The sequence below is a fragment of the Eurytemora carolleeae genome, unplaced genomic scaffold, assembly GCF_000591075.1.
Source record: "Eurytemora carolleeae unplaced genomic scaffold, Eaff_2.0 scaffold406, whole genome shotgun sequence".
NCBI lineage: Eukaryota > Metazoa > Arthropoda > Copepoda > Calanoida > Temoridae > Eurytemora > Eurytemora carolleeae.
The window spans coordinates 92,772-115,465 of NW_019396308.1; the positions used below are offsets into that span (position 1 = coordinate 92,772).

Genomic DNA, 22,694 nt, shown 5'->3' on the forward strand with positions numbered 1-22,694 from the left:
CAGCCAAATCTGCATGCAACAACTGAAAAGAACTGACGAGGGTCAACCCAGACCGAAATATATTTTCAATAAATGTGGAACTAACATCTACTTTTTACTCTACAGAGGTTTGGTCCATCACCATCACTGAATTTTAAATCTATGGTCTTCTTTTAGACAATCTACTGTCCACAATTGTATTTTCTGTGGTCTGAAAAAGACCGAACAGGTCCACAAAAAGCGGTCCAATTTAGGTCGTGAAAAAAATCACAGAAATACAAACATGTCCACCTTTGTACGCGTAAATGCGAAAGTATGTATATATCGGGCCGGAGAATCGAGTGCACTTGTAGTACCTACTCCATAACAATTTACTCGAGACGTTTCTATCCAGGTCTACTCGTTACAAAAATCAACCAGGACTAACTCGTTGATTCTAAATGAAACACAGGCAATATCTCAACCAAGCTTCACTCCCTGGTTCTAAAGGACACACAGTACAATGAAATTACTACACAAGCAATATCTCAACCAGGCTTCACTCCCAGGTTCTAAAGGACACACAGTCCAATGAAATTGCTACCAGGCAATTTACGAACTCGTATAATTCAACGAGAACCAACGGAGAATAGTGTATCTATACTGGGAGAATGGAGTACACTGCATCCATACTAGAGTTTATAAAGTTGAATAATGGAGTACACTGTATCTTTACTGGAGTATATATTGGAAGAATGGAGTACACTGTATCTATAGTGGAGTATATGTTGGAAGAATGGAGTACACTGTATCTATACCTGGAGTAAATAATGGAAGAATGGAGTACAATGAATCTATACTGGAGTATATATTGGAAGAATGGAGTACACTGTATCTATACCTGGAGTATATATTGGAAGAATGGAGTACAATGAATCTATACTGGAGTATATATTGGAAGAATGGAGTACACTGTATCTATACCTGGAGTACATATTGGAAGAGTGAAGTACATTGTATCTATGCTGGAGTGTATTTTGGAAGAATGGATTACACTGTATCTTTAGTGGAGTATATATTGGAAGAATGGAGTACACTGTATCTATACCTGGAGTATATATTGGAAGAATGGAGTACACTGTATCTATACCTGGAGTATATAGTAGAGTATGTTCGGCAGTTTGGATCTTTTGTCAAGCTGTCAGACCTCTTCATCTAATCCTTTCAGTCTCATCTTTCATATTTTATACTTCCGACATTTTAGTTTTATTTGTAACGATTTTCTTTTTTATACAATTCAAATTATATGGATTACTTTTTCCGTTTTCTGTTTTCATTGTTTTTTTTATTAAAAGATATCCCAATTTAGTTTTCAAGATTCTGCAGAAAATAAGCATTTTCATTTTATTTCAAAATCTGCGTGAGACAAAAATACGATTTTCGAGAAGTATGTTGAATCATGAATGCGTTGAGCTTGTATTCCCCTCCTAGTGTATGGTAACTACCCTCCTAGTGTATGGTAACTACCCTCCTAGTGTGTGGTAACTACCCTCCTAGTGTTAACATACTACCCTCATAGTGTATGGTAACTACCCTCCTATTGTATGGTAACTACCTTCCTAGTGTATGGTAACTACCCTCCTAGTGTATGGTAACTACCCTCCTAATGTATGGTAACGACCCTCCTAGTATATGGTAACTACCCTCCAATTGTATGGTAACTACCCTCCTAGTGTATGGTAACTACCCTCCTAGTGTATGATAACTACCCCCCTAGTGTATGGTAACTACCCTCCTAGTGTATGGTAACTAACACTAAACAGTTTATCTATGCTGTAGAAGTAAATAAGTGTTCCTGTATAAGAAAAGGAGCTCTGCAAAGAATTTAATTTTGAACCGAAAGGAAATTTTTAAAACCCGAAAATTCTGAAAATGTGCAAAATATTTCAATTTCGCATTATTAATGTTTCCGAGAAATTAAATCCTAGCAGTCCCCCCCCCTTCCCCCCTCATCCTTTATATTTTAAACAGAGAGACTTAATGGGGTTCTCAACAAATTGTTCATCCAAGAAACAATGGTGTCTAGATATCAACGTTTTCAAACTTTAAAGTGAGTGACCGGCAATGTATGTTAGTTAAACTGAGATTGTAGTTTTGTGGAGAATATTTTATGATTCATATAAGACATAAAATGTTTAAATGATGTATAATTACTGAGTTTGTGCGCAAAAGTCGACGCTCAAAATCATTCATTTGGTTGCTTACATTTTGAGAATCAATTTTTTTAAAGTATTAAATAACGACGACGAAAAATGTATTAAAAATTCTACAGTAAACTAATTAGATGTTTAGGAACATATTTCTCAATATAAATTTGCCAATAAATCAATTTTAGAATCAATTATTTCGCTTTCATTATTACATTGAATTTCCTATTCTCTATGTATTTGTTTGCAGATTTCTACAAATTCTTCAAATGTCATCTTTTTAATAAAAATTTCACAAAATCTACAGAAAATGTTTGTGACATTACAGAAACTTATAACTAAATAAGATTACTTATTTTCAATTTATTTTAATTTCTCAACCTGTTCCTAAACAAAGTTATCGTAGAATTTTTGTTTCATTTTTTGTAGTCGTTATTTAATAGTTTTAAAATCGATTCTCAAAACGTAACCCCCAAATGGATGAATTTGAAAATCGACTTTGCACTCAAACTCAGTAATTATACATCATTAAAACGTTTTATATGTCTCGTATGAATCATAAAAAAATCTCCACAATACTACATTCTCAGTTCAACTACCACGCATTGCCGGTCTTCACGTTTATTCTAATTTACAACCTAATCATTCAAGTTTTGAAATTTTAATGACATTTCCTTCATTTTTATTTTGTCTATATCAATAATTTATTTTTTCTATAAAATATTATTCAAGAAATAGCTAAAAATAGACTTAAAGAGAACTTGATGTATTAAAATTTGGAGAAAAAAATTTACCCCCCCCCCAGATTTTGGATTTACACAGATTATGTAATCTGTAAATGTTTAGATCCGTCACCGTCAGTGTGTGGGACTGAAGATCCAGCAGAGACGGACGAGGATCAGATTGAATCCAACCCGGAGGAGAAGTTTATTACTCCGGAGCAGAAAACTGAACCCGGAGTTTATGACAAAGAGATGGACACACTTCAAAAACTTTTCCCACAGAAACCTAAGGTGAGATCTTGAAAAAATTTAAAATTTTAAAAAACTATTTCCGTTTCTATTTTTCTTGTTCCGATGAATTATGACATAAATAAAATATTTGTTTCTTAACGGGACTGAATGCGTAACTTATCGTGAGTCGTGACCCTCCATGCAAAGATGGCAATGTTCCATTTACAACAGTACCCTTGAAACCCTAATCTGATCAAAAATGTGGAAGATATCGGTTTTTTTTACTCAAAAAGTGTTTTTTTTTGTTCCTCCATTGCTTCTTATAAGTCACTTTTGCAGAAAACCCGTAAATGAAAATTAACAGTTTGAAGATACAAAAACATGGATATATCTAATTAAAACTTGATCAGAGTAAGCTTTCAAGGGTACCGTTGTGAATCGAGCACCGCAACATTGCATTAAGGGGAAACATTCATAAACCCACAAAGTTTACAAAAAGATGGTTTCTGGTTTTTATCAAATCAGAAATTGAGGTCTTAAATGTGCTTTAAAATAGCTGTACAATCCCTTTCATATTCAATATTTGGTTCGGTTGTTGCAGGGACTGCTGCATGAGGTTCTGAAGAACAACCTGGGGGACGCTATAGCGAGTATTCAGCAGATACTCAACGAGAAGATCGCCGCTAATAGGATAAACTTCAACAGGGACATCTTCATTTCAATTTTTATCATTTACTTGCTTGAAAACCCAGCTTCGCCAATCCTGTATCACTCTATCCAATTAACATGAGTTGATAGATAAACTAAAGCGCTCTTTCATCTTTAACTGTTATCTCAAGACAAAAGAAAATGCTGATTGCCACAAACTCTGATTCTCTAATCTTTATATCTTTGAAACCAATTTTCAAACTATGACCACCTTTAAATTTTAGTTTGTGGCCAAGACTCAATTCCTTTATGTACATTTCTTAGAGAACGCAGAAAATGTCAAACTGTATCTAGAAACGTAAAAAAAATGTTTTTAAAAAAACTCATAAGTAAAAAAATGTTTTTAAAAAATGATTCTTATTTTCCGATAAATATTTGAATGAAATTGCGTCTAGGATTACAACCCCCCCTCCTCCTTTATCCCTTCCCCTGTTCAGTTCCTCCCTGCTGTCCCATAGGACCTTCTGTCCCATTACCACCATGTCCCGCCCAGTCTCTAGGTTCACGCCATACAACTACCCACACAGGTACTTCCCCGCCCTCTCACACTCCCCCTACCCCGCCTCCCTTCTACACTCCTTCCCACCACACTTTCCTATGGGATTGCCCCTGCCAGAACTGGAGAGAAGTGTGTCCCCCGGGCCCGCCTCTTCACCCTCTTCCTCTATAACCCTGGAGAGGAACGAGTGCTACAGAGACCTAGAGAACTAGAAATACGTCATACTAATCTAGGAGACATCCTTTAGGACTCCAGGAGACCTCCTTTGGTACTCAAGGAGACATCCTTTATATTGCTCTTGGAGACATCCTTTTGTACTCACGGATACATCCTTCTTATTACTCTGGAGACATCCTTTAGTACTCCAGGAGACCTATTTTAGTACTTTAGAAGACCTCCTTCAGTAATTTAGGAGACCTCCTTTAGTATTCAGGAAGACCACCTAGCACCTAAAAAGTTGGCGGTTTTTAAAATCTACTAGTCTAAAACAAATAATGTAAATTGTAATTAATGTTTGACATATGTTTATTAAGTTTTTAAACATTTAAATTCATTTTGTACATAAATACTTCCTAAATGTACACTGTACAATGTAAATTACTCATGTACATACTGTGTAAATGTTTAAGATTTGAACCGAAACGTTGAAAACTTACAAGTTGAAAACAGTTTTATAGGAAAAGAAAGAAAATTGATGTACCGTGTAATATGACTCTAACTAAAAAAGAGAAACCCCAAAAATGTTACGTCTGAACCCTCCCCTCTCTTTCTACAGACAAAAATCAAATTAGAAAAATACTTTTTTTTATATTTATCTTTTTAAATTGTGTAAATGCTTCTCTTTAAACTAGTCAATGTAATGTAAACACAATAAATATGTATTTTTTTGATTGATGAAATTGAAAATTAAATTTTGAATTTTTCAATAATTTTTTTTACATAAAACAAGGGCCCTGCAGTTACTTGGTGGAACAACACTGCTTGAGAAGCACTAGGTTTGTTTACCTTTCTCCAACAAACTGTAGTACACGTTTTATGTAAACAAAGATATAGGACTTCCTGGAATATTTTCCATCATGCCTATTTATATACGTTCATTACTAAAAAAAATTATTTAGGCATAAACCTAAACATTTAAAATATCACAAATTGTCTGTATCTGTTCATCAAAGCATGAAAATAAACTTTTAAAAAATAATCTTTTTTCATTTATTTTCCTCTGATTTTACAATTTTCGAGAGTGCTGAAATAATCCTTGCTTTTTTCTACTTATAAGTATGATGTCCTGTACGTTCCTTGAAAAATTTCAATTTTTATTAATTTTTACGCAAAAAAACTATTCAAGCCTGGTCTTTTAAAGACTGTTGTTAAAACGTTAAAGTTTTTAATAATCATTTAATCAGCAAATATTCTGTGTCATTTTTGAAAAGTTTGAACATTTCAACAAAACATTACAGTACACCTGCTAAGATAGATCTTACCATTTTTTAGCTTCAAATAAAAGTTGTATGCATTAAATAATTCGTTTTATTTTACAATAGCAGTCAAATTGAGCTTATCCCAGAATTTAACTTGATTTTCAGGTTTAAAATGCATTTTAGAGTGAATCAAGTTTTACTGTGTGATTTAGTTCAGACAGTTTTAAGGAAAAGAGAAATTAAAATTGTGAAAATAAAAAAAATAGATTTGTATTGTCTTTTTGTTTTGCCAGTGCAAGATAAAGATCCAGAGGCTGAAACTTTTGTGTCTTAAATCTTAACTTCTTGGCTTAGCCGGTGTCTTAACTTTTCTTTTCCTTGCTCATAAATATTGTAACAAAAATCTTACATTTCAGACATGAATAACCCATCAAGGAATCTACTATAAGACAAAAAAAAATCATATTTTAACTATAAGAATAACAAAAGTAATATTTTTCATTTTGAAATACAAGACAAAAGGAATAGTATGAAGGAAAAAATAAGCCAATATCTTCTGGGGTTTTCTGAACTCGATGAAAACAAGTTTAAAAACTGGGAAATTCTGTAGATTCAGCATCAAACGAATGGGAATACAATAAACATATACATTCTTTTGTATATAAATAATTTATTGATATACACAGAATTTAGTTTTAAAATAGTAGAGCTCAGAACAACAACTACAGATTGCTAGAAGGAACTGGTTCGAACTGGTTCCTCATCGCGAACTCTTATTTTTTCTTATTATTATACTTTTGCAACCTGGACCGGACTAGATTTTATGAATAGCGAGAAGAAGCTGAACCGCGTAGATGTAGTTCAACCACTTCCATAAATGTACCAGTTCAGACGGAATAAAAGTAGTTGAACTTCGTCTGCGCAGATCAACCATGTCTCGCTATTCATTAAATCTGATACCGAATATAATAAATTTGAACCGGCAGCAGTAGGTGGTTCAGCGGCGCAGCTCAAATTCATTAAATTCGGTCTCTGGTCCTTCAATTGTTAAACTTTGATATTTCAAGTTTTGATTTCACAAGATCAAAGCTTTAAAACCATAAAATGGAAAGATGGAGAGATTAGAAAATTTAAGGCCAAGACAAAAATTTTCGTAGAATGTTATGTCCGATGTTTTGCTTGTATGCAAGAATTAGCACTTTATATATTTGACACTGCACGTGAAGATAGATAAAACAAACTATGTTTGAACTGTTTTAAAATGATTTTAATTCAGTTTTGACCTGTTTTTTACATCAACAAAAAAGTAACTATTATATTTAGTATTTACCCAAAATAAGTAATTAAGGAAAAATTGGGATCAACTAAATCGATTCTCGAAATTTCTCTGTTTCTAAAAAAAAATTGTAATGCTTTCTTGATCCAATGATTGAAGATTCAATAGAAATTTTGTGAGGAAAACTATTTAAATTCTATATATTCGCAGATAAACTCATAGCGTTAAGAACTGGAGCTAGATTTGTTGAATATTTGAGCGAAGAATTTAAGACAAAATGGTTTCAGGATTTAAGCGTATGCTTGGTTTCCTTCTACTTATTAAGGTAAATCATTTTATGCAATTATTTAAAGGGACTGTACAGGAAAAATGAAATGTGGTATAGGCTGAAACCTAAGCATTTTAGGAATTGATCGAGGAGTTCTTGTCTCAAGAAATTGATATAAAACTGTGTCAAATTTAAACGAAAATCTATATATACATAAAATGTTAAACCATATTCAGCAAATACACAACCAATCTGAAAACGACGGTATCCCAGAGGAGCCTAAAAAACTTAGGTTTCCTTTTATTATTATCAGAATTTAATAATTTATTATTTATAAAGATATGATTGATAATATTATTTATACGTCCGTATCACGTGACCAGAACTCCTACCATTGGCAGTGCAGTATACTGGTCACGTGATACAAACAGAGTCACGTGATAATGATATATAGATTTTCGTAAGAATTTGACACACTTTTTTATCAATTTCTCGAGACAGGAACATCAGATAGGACTCTAATCGGTCTCGCTCAACTCCTAAATGCTTAGGTTTCAGCCTAAACCCCCTTTTATTTTTCCCTTACAGTCCCTTTAAAGGCTAAAATTCTGTATAATCGAGTAATAGTATATTTGTGTAAAAACTTAAATTATTATTTATAAAGATTTATTCACACACAAAGATATAAATACATATATAAATGGTGTATTTTAAATTTGTTTAAATAAATTTTTTTTTTGAAAATAAAGGTTTCCAAAAGAAAAGAGAAAAAGTATGCAAAATTATGCACAAATAGAAAACATTGATTTTACTCACTACATAACATATTTATCATTTCAGTTATTACGTAATCATCGAATCCTTCAACATATAAATTATTCATTTTTGTATTCTTGTTTGGTACAAATTGTTGAACATTTCTTAAACAAATTAGTTCCTTCTACCGCTGGAAATACTTTTTTCCTTAATCTTTTTTACTTCAACTGCTGGTTTAACTCTTTTTTATTCTGTTTTTCTTTCACAGACGTGTGAATGGACAAGCAACCCTATACTTTTATTGTCTGACACACCATGCATCGATTAAAGTTTTTTTTGTAGAAGAATAACACTGTAGAATTATTTATAAATGAAAGGTATCCTCAGCTTGTATATTGACAGACACATCATTGGAAGGATTTGCACTGAACTCTTTTCCAGCTGGATCCTACCAAATTTGCCAGGTGGAACAACTTTTATACAACAGAAGATCAAGTGGGGAACCCAGTCTCTTATCCTAATTTTTCTAAAACAAGTTTAGTTAAAATTTTAGCTTTTTAATGGTATTTCCACTTACATCTTGAATCTAAAAATGTAGCAGATTTTTCTGCTAGAATTGACGAGTTTTCAATTTTCAAAATCAAAATTTCTTTGTCAAAAAATTTGTCAAAGTCCTGGATACCATAAAATATTCGGCTTAGCTGTCACAAATTACAGGCATAAGCTCGCTATACCAGGCGGATTAAACAAGATTCGACTATTCTACCAACCCTTAGCTTTAGATCTAGACATTAAAAGGGCACTAGGTTCAAAAATGAAACATAAAACATAAATACGAAATAAACATAAATCTCCTCTTATCAAGTTTTTTTTCGCATTTTTGTTTAGTCTAATTTAAATCGTCATTTTTTTTTGTTTTGAGTGTATTAGTGTGCATAATTCACACAATTCAAATTTTGTTATATTTAATATTTAAAAACTTTTTTTAATATTAAGGAGCTATGTCAACAAACTGAAGGATGTCTTGCCTTCACCTGGAGATCTTACAGTAAGGTTAGTTTAATATAAATAACTAAAGTATATCCGGGATAAATATGGATGTTGGTTAATTAACAGTTTACAGTATATATAACTACAACTAGATATGTCCAGGCTATTTAGGAGGGAACTCTGATCTGTTTAGTTTTTATTGGTTTCTATAAAAATCTTTAAAAGAGAGTGACCGGCAATGTTTGATAGTTGAACTGATCGAATGTAGTATTGTGGAGAGAAATTTTTCATGAATCATTTGAGGCTTATGAGACATTTTTACAGTGCATGTTTGTTCAGCAAGAGAGCAATCTTTATTCTTCCTCATAGATTTTTCATTTTTGAGAGATGATTTTGAGAATCGGTTTTTTAAAATATATTCAATAACGACGACGAATAATGTAGTAAAAATTCTACAGTAAACTAATTAATAGTTGTTTAGAAACAGATTGAGAAAATAAAAATTAACTATTATTATCAAAACAAAGTAATCAAATATTCAGTTATTGGTTTCTGTAATGTCTCAATGCTCACAAAAATTGTCTGTAGTTTTCCTGGAATTTGAAGAATTTGAAGAAATCTGGGAACAAATTCACAAAGAATAAGAAATTCAATATAATGATGGAAAATAAATAATTGATTCTAACATTGATTTATTGAGAAAATTTCAATTGAGAAAAATGTTTTTAAATATATAATTATTAGTTTACTGTAGATTTTCTTTTATATTTTTTGTCGTCGCTATTTAATAATTTAAAAAATTCTTTTAAAAACGTAACCGGCCACCCATGAATATATGATTTGAACGTCGACTTTACACTAAAAATCAATAATTATGTACATCATTAAATAAAGCGATTCATATGTCTCAAATGAATCCTAAAAACATTCTCCACAAAACTACATTCTCAGTTCAACTACCATAAGTTGCCGGTCCCTCCCTTTAAAAAACTAAATATTCTACACTGAAACTGATGTTTGTTTCTAAACTATACTCCTGCGATGTTTAAAAATAATGAGGTAGTATATAGCATAACTTCTTAATTTTATCATACTGGACTTTTAACTTATAATTATGACTCTATCTGTGAACATGTTCTCTACGTACAATTTAAAATACCCTTTAGGACTGCAGTTTAAAGAACTCCTGGTATGGATCCCAACAAAGGATGGTGGGGGCAGGTAAAGTTTAATGGGATATTTTTAAAAAAATAATTAAATCCCGACTCCATGTTCCTAATCCTTTTCTAAAGTCTATTTCAGGCTACAGCCTCATTCCTAACTTAAGTATAAAAGGAGTAATTGGCCAAATACTGCTCGAGTAAGGCCAGAACTGAAAGTTTCTTATTATTTAAGATCAATGCAGAATATTATTGCATATTTGACAAATAATAATTTAAGATAAATTCTCATATTAAGCCTGAGATGTCATTAAAGAGACGTATATTCAAATATTCCTCCATTTGTCGTACACTGTACACTGTACAGGCATTTTTCCGCCATCGATAATTAGAAAAATATACTATTTAGGGTTCTTATGTAATTTTAACACGAAAATAACAGTTTATAAATGGAGCGTCATTTGAAACTACATTTACAGTCCCATTAAACTGCTTCTTTATTTTGGTAGCGGCCAAACTCTATTACTAGCAAATGCCGCAATAAATTATAAGAAGAGAGAGATTATATTTTAGGTTTAGGTTAGGTTTAGACACTTTCTGGGCCGCCCGCTGCGGCTAGAGCAGGTTAGGGAGCTGAGTGCCGCGGCTACGATAGGCTAGGGGCCGGCTAGAACTGGCTCTCTCTCTGTCTTATAATTCATTGCGGCATTTGCGAGTAACAAAGATTGGCCGCTGCTCTTCATTCTGATTCCTGCAGTGTCTGGTCCAGCTTACTGCGGACAGCAGAATTGTTATGAGAGGAACAAAGCTTATTTCGGGAACAAACTCATTAATTCAAGAGATGATCAGGTCACAGACAGCCCTGAAAGGTATTATTTCTTCCAATAAATATGTTCTTGTTAAAGAGACTATAGGGCATAGGCGTATTTTCACGCATAACCCTACATTCAAAAAGTATGTATTACCTTTTAAACCTGTCTCTAAGTAACAATAAGAAAGATATCTTCGTTTTTCTCTGTTTGAAAACGTGTTGAATTCTGACAATTTTATTTATTATTTTTGCTGTGTAGAGTTATTAAAAAGTAGAACTACATATTTATGGATATCTCATTAATCCTTGATCAGAAAACCACAGTTCCTTTCAGTCACTTTCTATATTTATGAATTCTTGAGGTGCCAGATAGAATGTCAAGAAACTAATGGTTGCAAAGCATTTACTTGGACCTTAGGAAGCAACCGTTGTAATCTCAAATCTGCGGTAAATTTACGTTAACCCTTTTCTAGTTCAATTTTTGCTCAATCATCTAGATATTAATCCTTTCTCAATTATATAGATATTAATCCTGTTAAAATCAATCCTTGCTCAATTATTTAGATATTAATCCTGTTAAAATCAATCCTTGCTCAATTATTTAGATATTAATCCTGTTAAAATCAATCCTTGCTCAATTATTTAGATATTAATCCTGTTAAAATCAATCCTTGCACAATTATAAAGAAAAAACTCCTGTTCAAATTAGTCCTTGCTCAATTGTCTAGATATTAATCCTGTTCAAATCAGTCCTTGCAAAATGTCAAGATGTAATTCCTGTGCAAATGAAGCCTTGCTCAATTTTCAGCGAAAACCGTTAATTTTTAAACCGTTAACGAAACGAATTAGCCATTTTTTTTAAACCAAAAGGGAGAATTTCGTTTTTCTCCTTAAAATTGCATTTAACTTGTAAAAAAAATATTTTTTACATGTTTTTTTACAACATGACAAACCCTTAATGCTGATAGTACTACAAAAGACCGTTAATGGCTGCAGCATTAACAATTTCATAGCTATTAACTAAATTTTGTTTGGACGCTCTGCATTGTTAATTCTGAAATAGACTGTTAATGGCTGCACTGATAACGATTATTTTAATTATTTTAACTTTAAATTTCGTTAGCTCTTTGCGCCGATAATAATGTAATAGACTGTTAAAGACTGGAGCCATTAACGATTGTCGAGAATTTTTTTTCTTCTAAAGTCGATAATAAAATTGAGATCGTTAACTGATGGTAATTTAAAAAACTGGTAAATGCCGTTAACAAAACAAACATTCTGTTCTTACCTTTAAAATTATTTAACCATTGGAACTAACCGTTAACGAAACAGCTAGAAAAATATGGAAAATGCCCAGCCCTAATTGTGAGATCTAATTGCTATATTCTTTAAAACAGGTGGCAGGAGAAAACAAAATAGACAGGGAAGGAAAAATTTCTGGACCTGTTCACTGCAATACTAATGTAAGCACTTTTATTAAGAAATCAAAATCATATTTTGCTTCTGGTAAGAAAACAAGATTGATTGCTTTGTCTTCAAGTAAAAAATATATGGCAAAAATTTAATAATCAGTTTTGGCAATTTTATCCATTGTAGGGGTATAGCCATACACATAAATATTAAGTGGATGTTGTACGAAAGGAAGCAGCAATGTATAGATAATATACAGGGTGTCCCAATAAACATGGGAATTCAGTGACGAATTCAATATCGTCTTTTTAAATAATTCTTTGATTTAGTATAGTGATACCTACTGAGAAAGCTGTTATCTGTAAGAGTTTCGTCTGCTATGTTCACATTTTGTTTGTTTATGTTTTGACTGCATAAGGGTGTACTTAGTAAAACAAGAAAATTGCAGTATATAAACAGAGTAAACTTGTCAGTCTTCACTGTTTATCTTGCGGAGACATTATAGACACATCTTTACTGCAGTCTTAAAATAAACTCTAGCAGACATAATGTTACTATGGCTTTTGAAATTAGGTATTACAATGCTAATTCATAACAAAGACGATATCGAATTTGTCACTGAATTCCCATGTTTTTTGGGACACCCTGTATGAAAAGCAGATTTGGAAACTTATGGTTCAAAGAAGTTTGGAACTTTTGTGAGTGGTATCAATAATCTTAAACACATAATCTAAATATTAAATGTGGCCACTTTTAAATTTAAAGATAAATTCTTAATATTCCTCTCAATTGAAGTAAATACTGCTGAGTGCTGGGTATGATTACAAGGTGATATCAAAGAGTAATTAGATTAATTAGTCAGCCCACATCAGACTGACTTCAATTCAATTTTATCTTTAATATATTTGTAAGGTTGGAGGGGTTTGTCCTCCTCCAGCTTGTGTTCCAGCCTGGAGATATGGAAACATGCGCTTTCAAGGATGTGCGGATCCTTTAAATCAGGTAATTCAAATTCAAAACTGGTTTGAGGCCAGAACAGTCACCCATTTCTTAAAATTCCTTCTTTGATAATTCTTGAAGAATGTGGGGTATATTCTCAGAATTAAACCTTAAATCGTTCAATTTAAAAGTTCACACTGTTGGTATTGAGTTCAGTTGATGTTGCCAAGAACTGTTGGTATTGAATTCAGTTGATGTTGCCAAGAACTGTTGGTATTGAGTTCAGTTGATGTTGCCAAGAACTGTTGGTATTGAGTTCAGTTTATGTTGCCAAGAACTGTTGGTATTGAGTTCAGTTGATGTTGCCAAGAACTGTTGGTATTGAGTTCAGTTGATGTTGCCAAGAACTGTTGGTATTGAGTTCAGTTGATGTTGCCAAGAACTGTTGGTATTGAGTTCAGTTGATGTTGCCAAGAACCATCCAAACAAAAAGCTCAGCCAAGAGGAAGTGTTTAAGATATATGCTTTAAAGGGTGGCCTCTGGTGTCCTCTTCCTTTGGGATTAGATGCCACAGGGAATTGGAGGAATGGATCTACTGCATTTGCATGGTGCAATGCTCCTTCTAACTGTGTTAAAAAATGGAGGTGGGTTTAGACTTTGCTCTATTTCATCTATAGTTACTTTGCTTGCCTATTCTGTCTGTGTCCAATCAATGTCAAAACAGCTGAACCAATCAGGCTTATTTTTTTTTGTGGCAACTTTAAAATAACTAAATTTTTACAATACATGTACATACAGTCTCATTTTTAGTTACCTTGGTGAACCTCAGACTTACTGCAGCACCATAAAAAGTGTTGGCCGTCCCTGGTGCCCAACCCCTGAGGGTGTGGATGACCAGGGAAACTACTTGCCTGCCGGTCAGTTTATATACTGTGAATCAGATATGTGTATAGACACCAACAGCTGTTTACCTCCTGATAACTGTGCAGAAAAATGGTTTTATAATGGAAAGAAGGAAAAGTATTGCAGCACTGTTGGAAGCCCAGGAACCCCCTGGTGTCCTGATAAATATACCTTATCATCAGATCTTGCTGTAAGACATTTTACAAAGCGCATTGAGTGTAATAAAGAAACCTGCTCTAGAACTCCATGTGGACAAAATGCTGCAGAATATGAAAAGAAGATTGTTGGGGGTAAGCCAGCTGATCCCAATGAGTGGCCATGGTTAGCAGCACTGATAACTCCAGAAGGAAGTTTCTGTGGTGCAACCTTGATATCAGATTCTTATCTAGTGACAGCAGCTCATTGTGTTGTACACTACACTAAGGAGGAAATGAAGGTTAAAGTTGGAGAGTATGATTTCAACATTGACGGAGAGACCAGTGACAAAATTTATGACATTAAAAGATTAGTTGTTCATGAAAGATATGATCCAAATACATACAACAATGACATCGCTTTGATTAAACTTAGGTATCATTATTTTAAATATGATCAAAGAAATTTCTTATAAAATAACACTTTATTTACAGTGTACCTGCTATCTTTAATAAGTCTGTATGGCCAATATGCTTACCAGAAGAGGACAAGGTCTATGAAAATTACCGAGCATATGTTGTTGGTTGGGGAACAATCTATTTTGGTGGACCTGTCAGTCCGACATTACAGGTAGGTTAGTGGTTACTACTTAAACTTATATGCATACAGGAAACATCTCATACCCATATAATTGTGGAATAAATGTAGACAACATTTATTCAATCCTAAGCAACCCTCCATGCAAAGAGGCCTTATGTAAAACAGTTCCCCTTAAAGCAGCTTGTGTTTGCTATACAGCTAAACTTCAAAGACTAACTTTAGGGATCATCATACTCATTTCTTTTATTTCTGTTCTAGGAGGTTAATATTAGAGTTTGGGAGGATGAGGTGTGTAGAAGGAACTATAGAGTAATGGAGAGGAATATAACTGAGAACATGATCTGTGCAGGAGATGCTGATAAGTATATTCTTTAAATTGCCTAATATCAACTTAAGATGAAAGTTGTGTGTCATAATTTCAGCAAAGCTCGTATAGCAGGGATAAAACTGCTATAAAAATACAATGCTAACATAGCTGGCTATTAAAAACAAAAGTTTTGCCCATTGTTTTATCTAGCATTCAAAATTATCTAGACACGGTTCAAACATGGTTTGCTTAACTGGAAACTTGAATCAGTGTTTTGAGATTTCAGCCATCATTTACTTGATTCAAATCCAGATTAAGACTAAATCTGACTTTAAGACTCACAGCACAAGGAGGTGGACTGCTTCAAACACATCTCCTTTTTAAATTATTTAACTAAGGCTTTATATATCTACATATATAAAGTTGTAATCTCTGTTTGGGTGTCTGTCTGTTTGTTTGGCCATGCATAACGTAGGAACCCATTGGCCGATCTGCCTCAAATTTTGATTGGAAACTCAGGAGAACCACGGGAATGTACTTAGTGGGTTGACTGAAATAATGCAAATTTAGTTTTCCAGTATAATTGTCCAAGGTAAACGGCAGGAGCAAGGTACTAATGCAAGGAAAGTTAAATGCGGTCGCGTATACTCTGCATAATATTGAAACCAGTTCTCTCTGGGCGGAATTTGTAAACAAGAATAGATGCATCAGTGTTTGTCTAGTATCCGAGGAGGATAAAAACATATAATTTTGATAATTTTGAAAATTCACATAATAGTTTCCCATGACCAGAATATTTCATAGATTATTTTTGTATAAATGGTGCTTACTTTCCACCCAAAGACAGTACAAAAAATGCGTACACCTCTTAAATAACTTTTCTTGCATTATTACCTTGGGCAGGAGTGTCTTTTATTAACCTGGGCAGCGCTGGGTTCCCAAGCTAGTCTAGAGATAAGATTGTTATATCTACATTTAATACTTGTTATATTCAGAGATGCCTGCCAGGGAGATAGTGGTGGACCCTTGAACTGTTTGAATCTTGCCACAGGACGGTGGGAGCTCTGTGGGATTGTTTCATGGGGGCTTAAGGTGAAATACAAGGTTTATAGGAGAAAAGCTTTGTGGTGTGTTCCATTTACAGGAAAAGGGGATAATGAGCAATACCACCAACCATGAATAACCATGGTATTTTTAACTTTAATCTAACTGTATGTCCCAATGGTTAAAGACCGAGGTAGTGACAAAAAATAACAATACAAGATTCTTCCGAGGCCATGTAATTGGAATGAGTACACTTTAACCCCGTTTCCAAAGATGTGAACCTTCATGCTAACATGACAATGCCCTATTCACAATGGTACTCTAAAACCAATAATGTGGAAGATATTGTCATTTTTCTAGGTGGAAAAGTGTATAAAAAAAGGCCCAAGTCACTTTTGTAGAGAAACCACAGCTGTAATTAATCAGTTTTAAAAATTTGAAACATAAAATTCGAATTCGTATCACATGAAATTTCATTTAAATATAATTGATTATTTTTGTGTGCAAATTAAAAATGAATGTATTCTTGATGTCCTGCCAATGCAAAATTTATTGAGAAGTACTGATCTAAAAACCACCACATTGAGACAAATAAACTATAGAATAGAAAGACAACTGTTAAAGACTTAGTTTCTTGTTTTGTTCAGTTTTTTGAAAAATAACACCAAAGTTATGCAGTGTAATCTGTACACACACAGACCCATTTCACTTATCAAGTTGATTTTGATTTTAAAGCTAGTGCTACTAGCTTAATACATGAAACACATTAAAATTGATTAAATTTTATCTTCCTATTCCACAGGTATATTAGCTTCATTGTTTCTATCTAAAGTACTATCTGTATGATCTGTGAGAAAATGTATATTTAAAAAAAATTATTATTTAGTGTGCTGAACCTGATTATCCAGGGGTATACACAAGGTAGAATAAAAAATTTATTAAACAATTATTAGAGAAACAAGAAATTGTTTGTTTTTCATTTGGCCAAGCAGAGTTTTAAAAAGCCAACCATATTTTTTACTATTAGTATAAATGTAAATATTATTGGAAAACAAATTTTTTGATATTCCACCATAATTGTTTTCTTTTTATTTCTTTCCGGTATGTCTTTTTTACAGTGTGGGTAAGAAAAGTGTTATTAGCGTTGCACTGTGGCGTATATTAGGGGGTCAGGGGGGGGTGACTGGTTTTTGTCACAATACTCTTTTTAAAATGCATTTGTCTTGTGATTCAGAATAATCTAAATAAATAAAATAGATTCAAACAATCATTAATCAAAGATGTATGGGTAATGGTTTGGGCTCTGATTCGCGTTTAAGAGTTTTCACGGAAATTATACCAGTTTTATGTCATTATATTATAGAACTTTAACACAACATTACTATGACTTAGAGACTTCTCCAAAAAAATATTCAAGCGACTTAGCCACATTTGACATGGATAAGAGGTTTATGGTGTAAACTCAATATTGCTTATCCCCCCCCCCCCTGTTTCCCCATTGTGCGTCGTCTACATCAAAATAATGTTTTTGTTTCATCAAATTCTCATCTCTACTATTTTTCTTTATTTTGGAATATTTTTTTCATTTTTTTCACATGGTACCACAAAAAAATATTTTTTTTCTTTTAAAATTGTAAGTTGAAGAAAAAAAATGTGATAAATGATAATAGATAATTGCTTTACCAATCTCAAATCTTATTAAGATAAAGAAGCTAATCACATTTTTTGTCAAATAAAGCACATTAAATATATAGTTCCCCTAAAGATGGAATATATATTGATTGAACTTTATTTTCTGAAAATGGTTTAATATCAAAACATTTGTAGTCATTACAATACAATGATTGAATTTTTAAAATGCCGAAATATCCTTACTATACTTTCTAAAATATATTAAGATTTTTATTTGTTAAAATTTATTGCAAAGACATCTAATTGTTAACATATTTGTTAGAACAACCAACTACTTGGACTGGATAAGAGATAATATCAACAAAAAGGAAAGAGAACTCTTCTTTTTATAATTTAATGGAATTTCGTTATCAACACATGCATTAGTATTGTTTTAAAATTGCAATTTTTTAAGAATAAATTATAGATTTCTATTTATGACAAATATAAGAATGCGATAGATATATTCTTTATTTTAATTGTTTTTTAAATAAAGAGACCGTTCACTTGTTTAAAAATTCACTAAATCTACCTGGAATTAGAACTAAGCAAATCGTTGTACTCAAAAATATCCTTGATGGCCTACAAAATGAATACTTTTTTTTGTCCTATATCGTAAAAATAAAAGTGTATATCAACACAAGATTCAAGAAAGATAATTTGGAAGCAGGAAAGTATTTACCTTATCCATGAAATATTTTTTCAGTCACTAAATTTCCTATCTGAAATATCCTATATATATATAGAAAATTTAAATTGTAAACCCACCAAGGATATAAAACCATAGCCTAGTTCATTCAACCCAAGCTAAAACTTTATCATCAGTTGAGAACTGGACAAACAAATAATAATGATTTAACCCGTTACTCTGCATCTATTACCAAGGAGGAGAGGAAATTTCCAGGAGAACGAGATTCGAACCCTCGTGACCCTTATCTGGAGGAACATGGATAACGGTACTTTCGTCGGCAGAGAAAGCAAACTAGGCGTCCATTTTCTCCCCGATAAGGGAGTTAGTCTTGATGAAGTGTCAGAAGAGAGCGGTCGATAACAGCTCCAGTAGCTCCGAGAGGAGAATTAGCTCCATCTATGATTCCAGGATTAACTTCGGTTGATCCTCAGTTTGTATTTTAATAATAATGTAAAATAAATGTCCGTGCAAAGTTAGTGCTTTAATCGATTCCATCTGGCTTGTTATATTGAGTTTCTCTTTGTAAAGTTTCCTTTTTGAGTTCTTTAGATATGAGTTTCTATTAAGTTTATAAAATTTTTTTGTATATTTCTGAAATGTCCTATCATGAATTATCCTAAAATACAAAAAAATTCATTTATGAAATTTTTTAATAACTTTTTCTTTAAAGCGTCTAACTCTATAAACAACATATAATTACTTCAGTCCAGAGAGTCCAGAGGACAATATCACTTTGCACTGAGCGTAAGATAGATTATTTTGAAGTATATCTAAGCTATAAGATGACAGTCAACCTAACTTCAAGTTCGACCCTCCATGCAAAGATGGCGATGTACAACGGTACCCTTAAAAGCGTTTTTGATCAAGTATTAATTAGATATCCATGTTTTTGTTTCTTTAAATTGTTTATTTTTATTAGCAGTGGCTTCCCAAAAATGACTTGCGCATTTCTTGCTAATAAGAATCAATGAAGAAATATCTGAATTAAATACTTTCCTATTTTGGAAAACGCCGGTGTTTTCCCAAACTTTCGTCTGATCAATTCAATTTGTAAATTTGTTCCTTTTAACATCGAAATGAACAAAATTTACACAAAAAAAATTTGTATTTCGCAAATTTGATTTAAAAATTATTCAATCTTTTTTGAATTATTAGTGTATTCTCGAAAAAACCTATTTTAGAGCTCTGAACGATGTGATGTGGGACACCCCATACAGAGCGTCCCAACTTATATAAGATTAGCATTAAACTTTAACGTCGAAATAAACACATAATTCTCGAAAAACCTACAGTTAAACTCTAAATGAGCCATATATTGTCTTGACAATTTTTCGGTGGGTTTCATAATAATTTATTGCGAAAATAACTAAGTTAATAGCCATGAATATGCGGGAACAGTTTTAAAGAGTTCCATATAATCATTTAATAAAAAAACTAAATACCTGCAACATTCCATTATTAGAAAGTGAAGAATACAACATTTGATGAATTCTTTCGATATGTGGCTTATCTAGGTTTAAGTGTAGCATTTTCTGCAAGAAATGTTATTTATTAGCCTTATAAAATTTTCAAAATGATTCATTCTTCTTAAATCTGATTAGTCCCGAAAATCGTAATTTAGACCTATTGACGATCTAACATGATGTGGGACACCCTGTACGTCTCAGGCATGGAAGTGGAAAAGTAATAAAGTTTGGAGAAACTGTGATATATATAATATATATAATATATTCCAGAATCTGCATCTGTAAAATATATATTCTGCATATCATTGGAAACAGACGTTATCAAACCTAGGGGTAAATATTGATCATAATTTCATTCTTTAAAAAAAACATCTTATTCCTTATGATTAGAACCAGTTAGAAGAATCTTTATAAAATAAAGAAACACGTTTAAATTATTGGTCTAACATCTTATAGACATAAAATGTGAATGAAATAATGGTAATATGATTTGTATATGCAGTAGCTCATACGTACGAGCACATATCCCCAAGGATTAAATAGAATAGACTTATTATCATATTAGATATATTTATTATTATATATTTATATATTATATATTATTATATATTATATATTATATATTTCCGAGGAATAATTCACAAGAACTTCTTCTCAAGAAATTCCTCTGAAATTCTTAAAAACAATTGTCCCCAAAACTGGAGAACTTCCTTACTTTTTTTACTTGGGAGGAATGTGGTGTCCACTTATAAAACTAGCATTGGGAAAATTTTTTAAAAATTAGACTAATAAGCTAAACATTTTAAGTTAACAGAGGGTGGATCAGGGGCGTACGAGAACATTTGTGTTCTTGGCAACATTGTGCCCCCCCCTCCCCTAAAAAAACCCTTTTTTGAAAAAATATTGATACGATTTTTAACTATGTAAACTATTCGATCATATACACACTTTCATACAAGCGTTAATAAATTATTTATGTAATTTTCTTAAAGGGGGGGGGGGCACAAAATCAGGCAATCCCTCTTAATACTTTGGTGTAAACTTCAAGTGGTGAAAAATATAATGGAAACGTTTCTAAAAAATATATCTATATTTTCATAGGATTGATACATATTGTATGTATTATAAATTATGATATCATATTTACACTGAAGGCAGTATTGATTTAAGCTTTTTTAAATGAAACTTTTAGTTAAGAGCAAAAGTGAGATTTTAAAGTATTTTTTCTGAACAATGTAATTATACTTAAATGGAATACATGCGTAATTTCAAGTGACCCTCCATATATAGAGTGGCATGTCCGATGTACCTTTGAAACCTTCATTTCTCCATTGTTTCTGAAGCAAGAAATGCGCGAATCACTTTTGTAGAGAAACCACAGATAAAAATATTTAGTTTTAAAATGGGAAACATGGATGTTTAATGCAATACTTGATCAGACAAAGCTTTGAAAGGTATTGCTGTGAATCAGAATATATTTTATTTCTTTACTTAATCTTATAGTTTGGGTGAGTGCAATGCAATGCAATGTAGAATGTAATTACCTGAGGAAGGGAAATGCAAGCAGATGTAATATTAAAAGAGCCCCCTTGCACGCCCCTGGGGTGGATGTCCCCAAATTTTCCAGGGGGACGTCCACCATACCCCTATCCCCCATTAAGCTTCGAGCAGCCTAGGACCTGGAGGGAGTTTACAAGGTTACCCACAATGGTAATTATAGGCTGTAAAGAGTCCTTAAAACTCCTAGAACATGAAGATTTTAGGCTAAATAAAGTTTTTTGCCTTGAACTATGAACATATATGTATAGTCTTTCAATGGTTTATTTAGTATTTTGCCAAAGAAAGAAACAAGTTATACCTCGGGACACCCATGAATATAAAGAAAAGTAATTTGTTAATTCACTCTGAGTCTCATCCTTTAAAATCCTAAAAAACATTTGGGAAGAGGGGTAATATGTTACATCGTCTATATCACTGAACTTCTGACCCACTAACTTTCCGACCTACTGCAATATTGGACCTACGCCAGCGGTTTATTTTTGTATTAATTGAGGGTTGGGTGGTTAAAAAAATGTCTGGGCCGAACGAGCTGCGGCTAGGACATGCTAGGGGGCCGAATGCCGCGGCTGGTTCAGGCTAGAGGGCCGGGCGCTGAGGCCACAATTCCATCTAGCAGCTGTAGGTGAGAAGTGGCGTAGGTGAGAAGTGGAGTATGTATAGCGGATTTAAGTAGGTCGAAAGATGATGGTGTATTTTTGGACCTACGAAAAATGCCCATCCGATACCTACGAAAAGTGCCAATCCGACCTACGAAAAATGCCCATTCGACCTACGAAAAATGCCCATCCGACCTACGAAAAATGCCCATCCGACCTACAAAAAGTGCCCATCTGACCTACAAAATTGAGTGGCCGTCCGACAGCTACAATTAATTTATTCTACCAGCTACTGCGCTATAGGCATGACAAAATTAAGCTGCTGAATAGGTCGGATGGGCAAGAAGATATGCCCATCCGACCTACA

General features: G+C 32.9%; 2 protein-coding genes across 2 annotated transcripts in view; both read left to right on the forward strand.

The window, feature by feature from the left end:
* LOC111700651 (doublesex- and mab-3-related transcription factor A2) overlaps positions 1–5,479 on the forward strand; it is a 12,675-nt gene extending 7,196 nt beyond the window's left edge. Inside the window, exons 6-8 of the mRNA XM_023471630.1 lie at positions 3,012–3,178; positions 3,720–3,823; positions 4,222–5,479. Coding sequence (XP_023327398.1) covers positions 3,012–3,178; positions 3,720–3,823; positions 4,222–4,537 — 587 coding nt within the window. The 3' untranslated portion in view covers positions 4,538–5,479. The remainder of the gene's footprint in view (positions 1–3,011; positions 3,179–3,719; positions 3,824–4,221) is intronic.
* Positions 5,480–7,229: 1,750 nt separating this feature from the next.
* On the forward strand, positions 7,230–18,478 carry LOC111700653 (salivary plasminogen activator alpha 1; the record flags this gene model as incomplete). Its single annotated transcript, XM_023471633.1, is given in 15 exon segments — positions 7,230–7,344; positions 8,421–8,507; positions 9,040–9,096; positions 10,200–10,254; positions 10,951–11,062; positions 11,367–11,451; positions 12,402–12,467; positions 13,327–13,416; positions 13,886–13,998; positions 14,165–14,827; positions 14,887–15,022; positions 15,251–15,354; positions 16,295–16,391; positions 17,230–17,264; positions 18,298–18,478. Coding segments are annotated over 15 exon segments (1,818 nt in total). The 3' UTR covers positions 18,368–18,478.
* Positions 18,479–22,694: the final 4,216 nt, after the last annotated feature.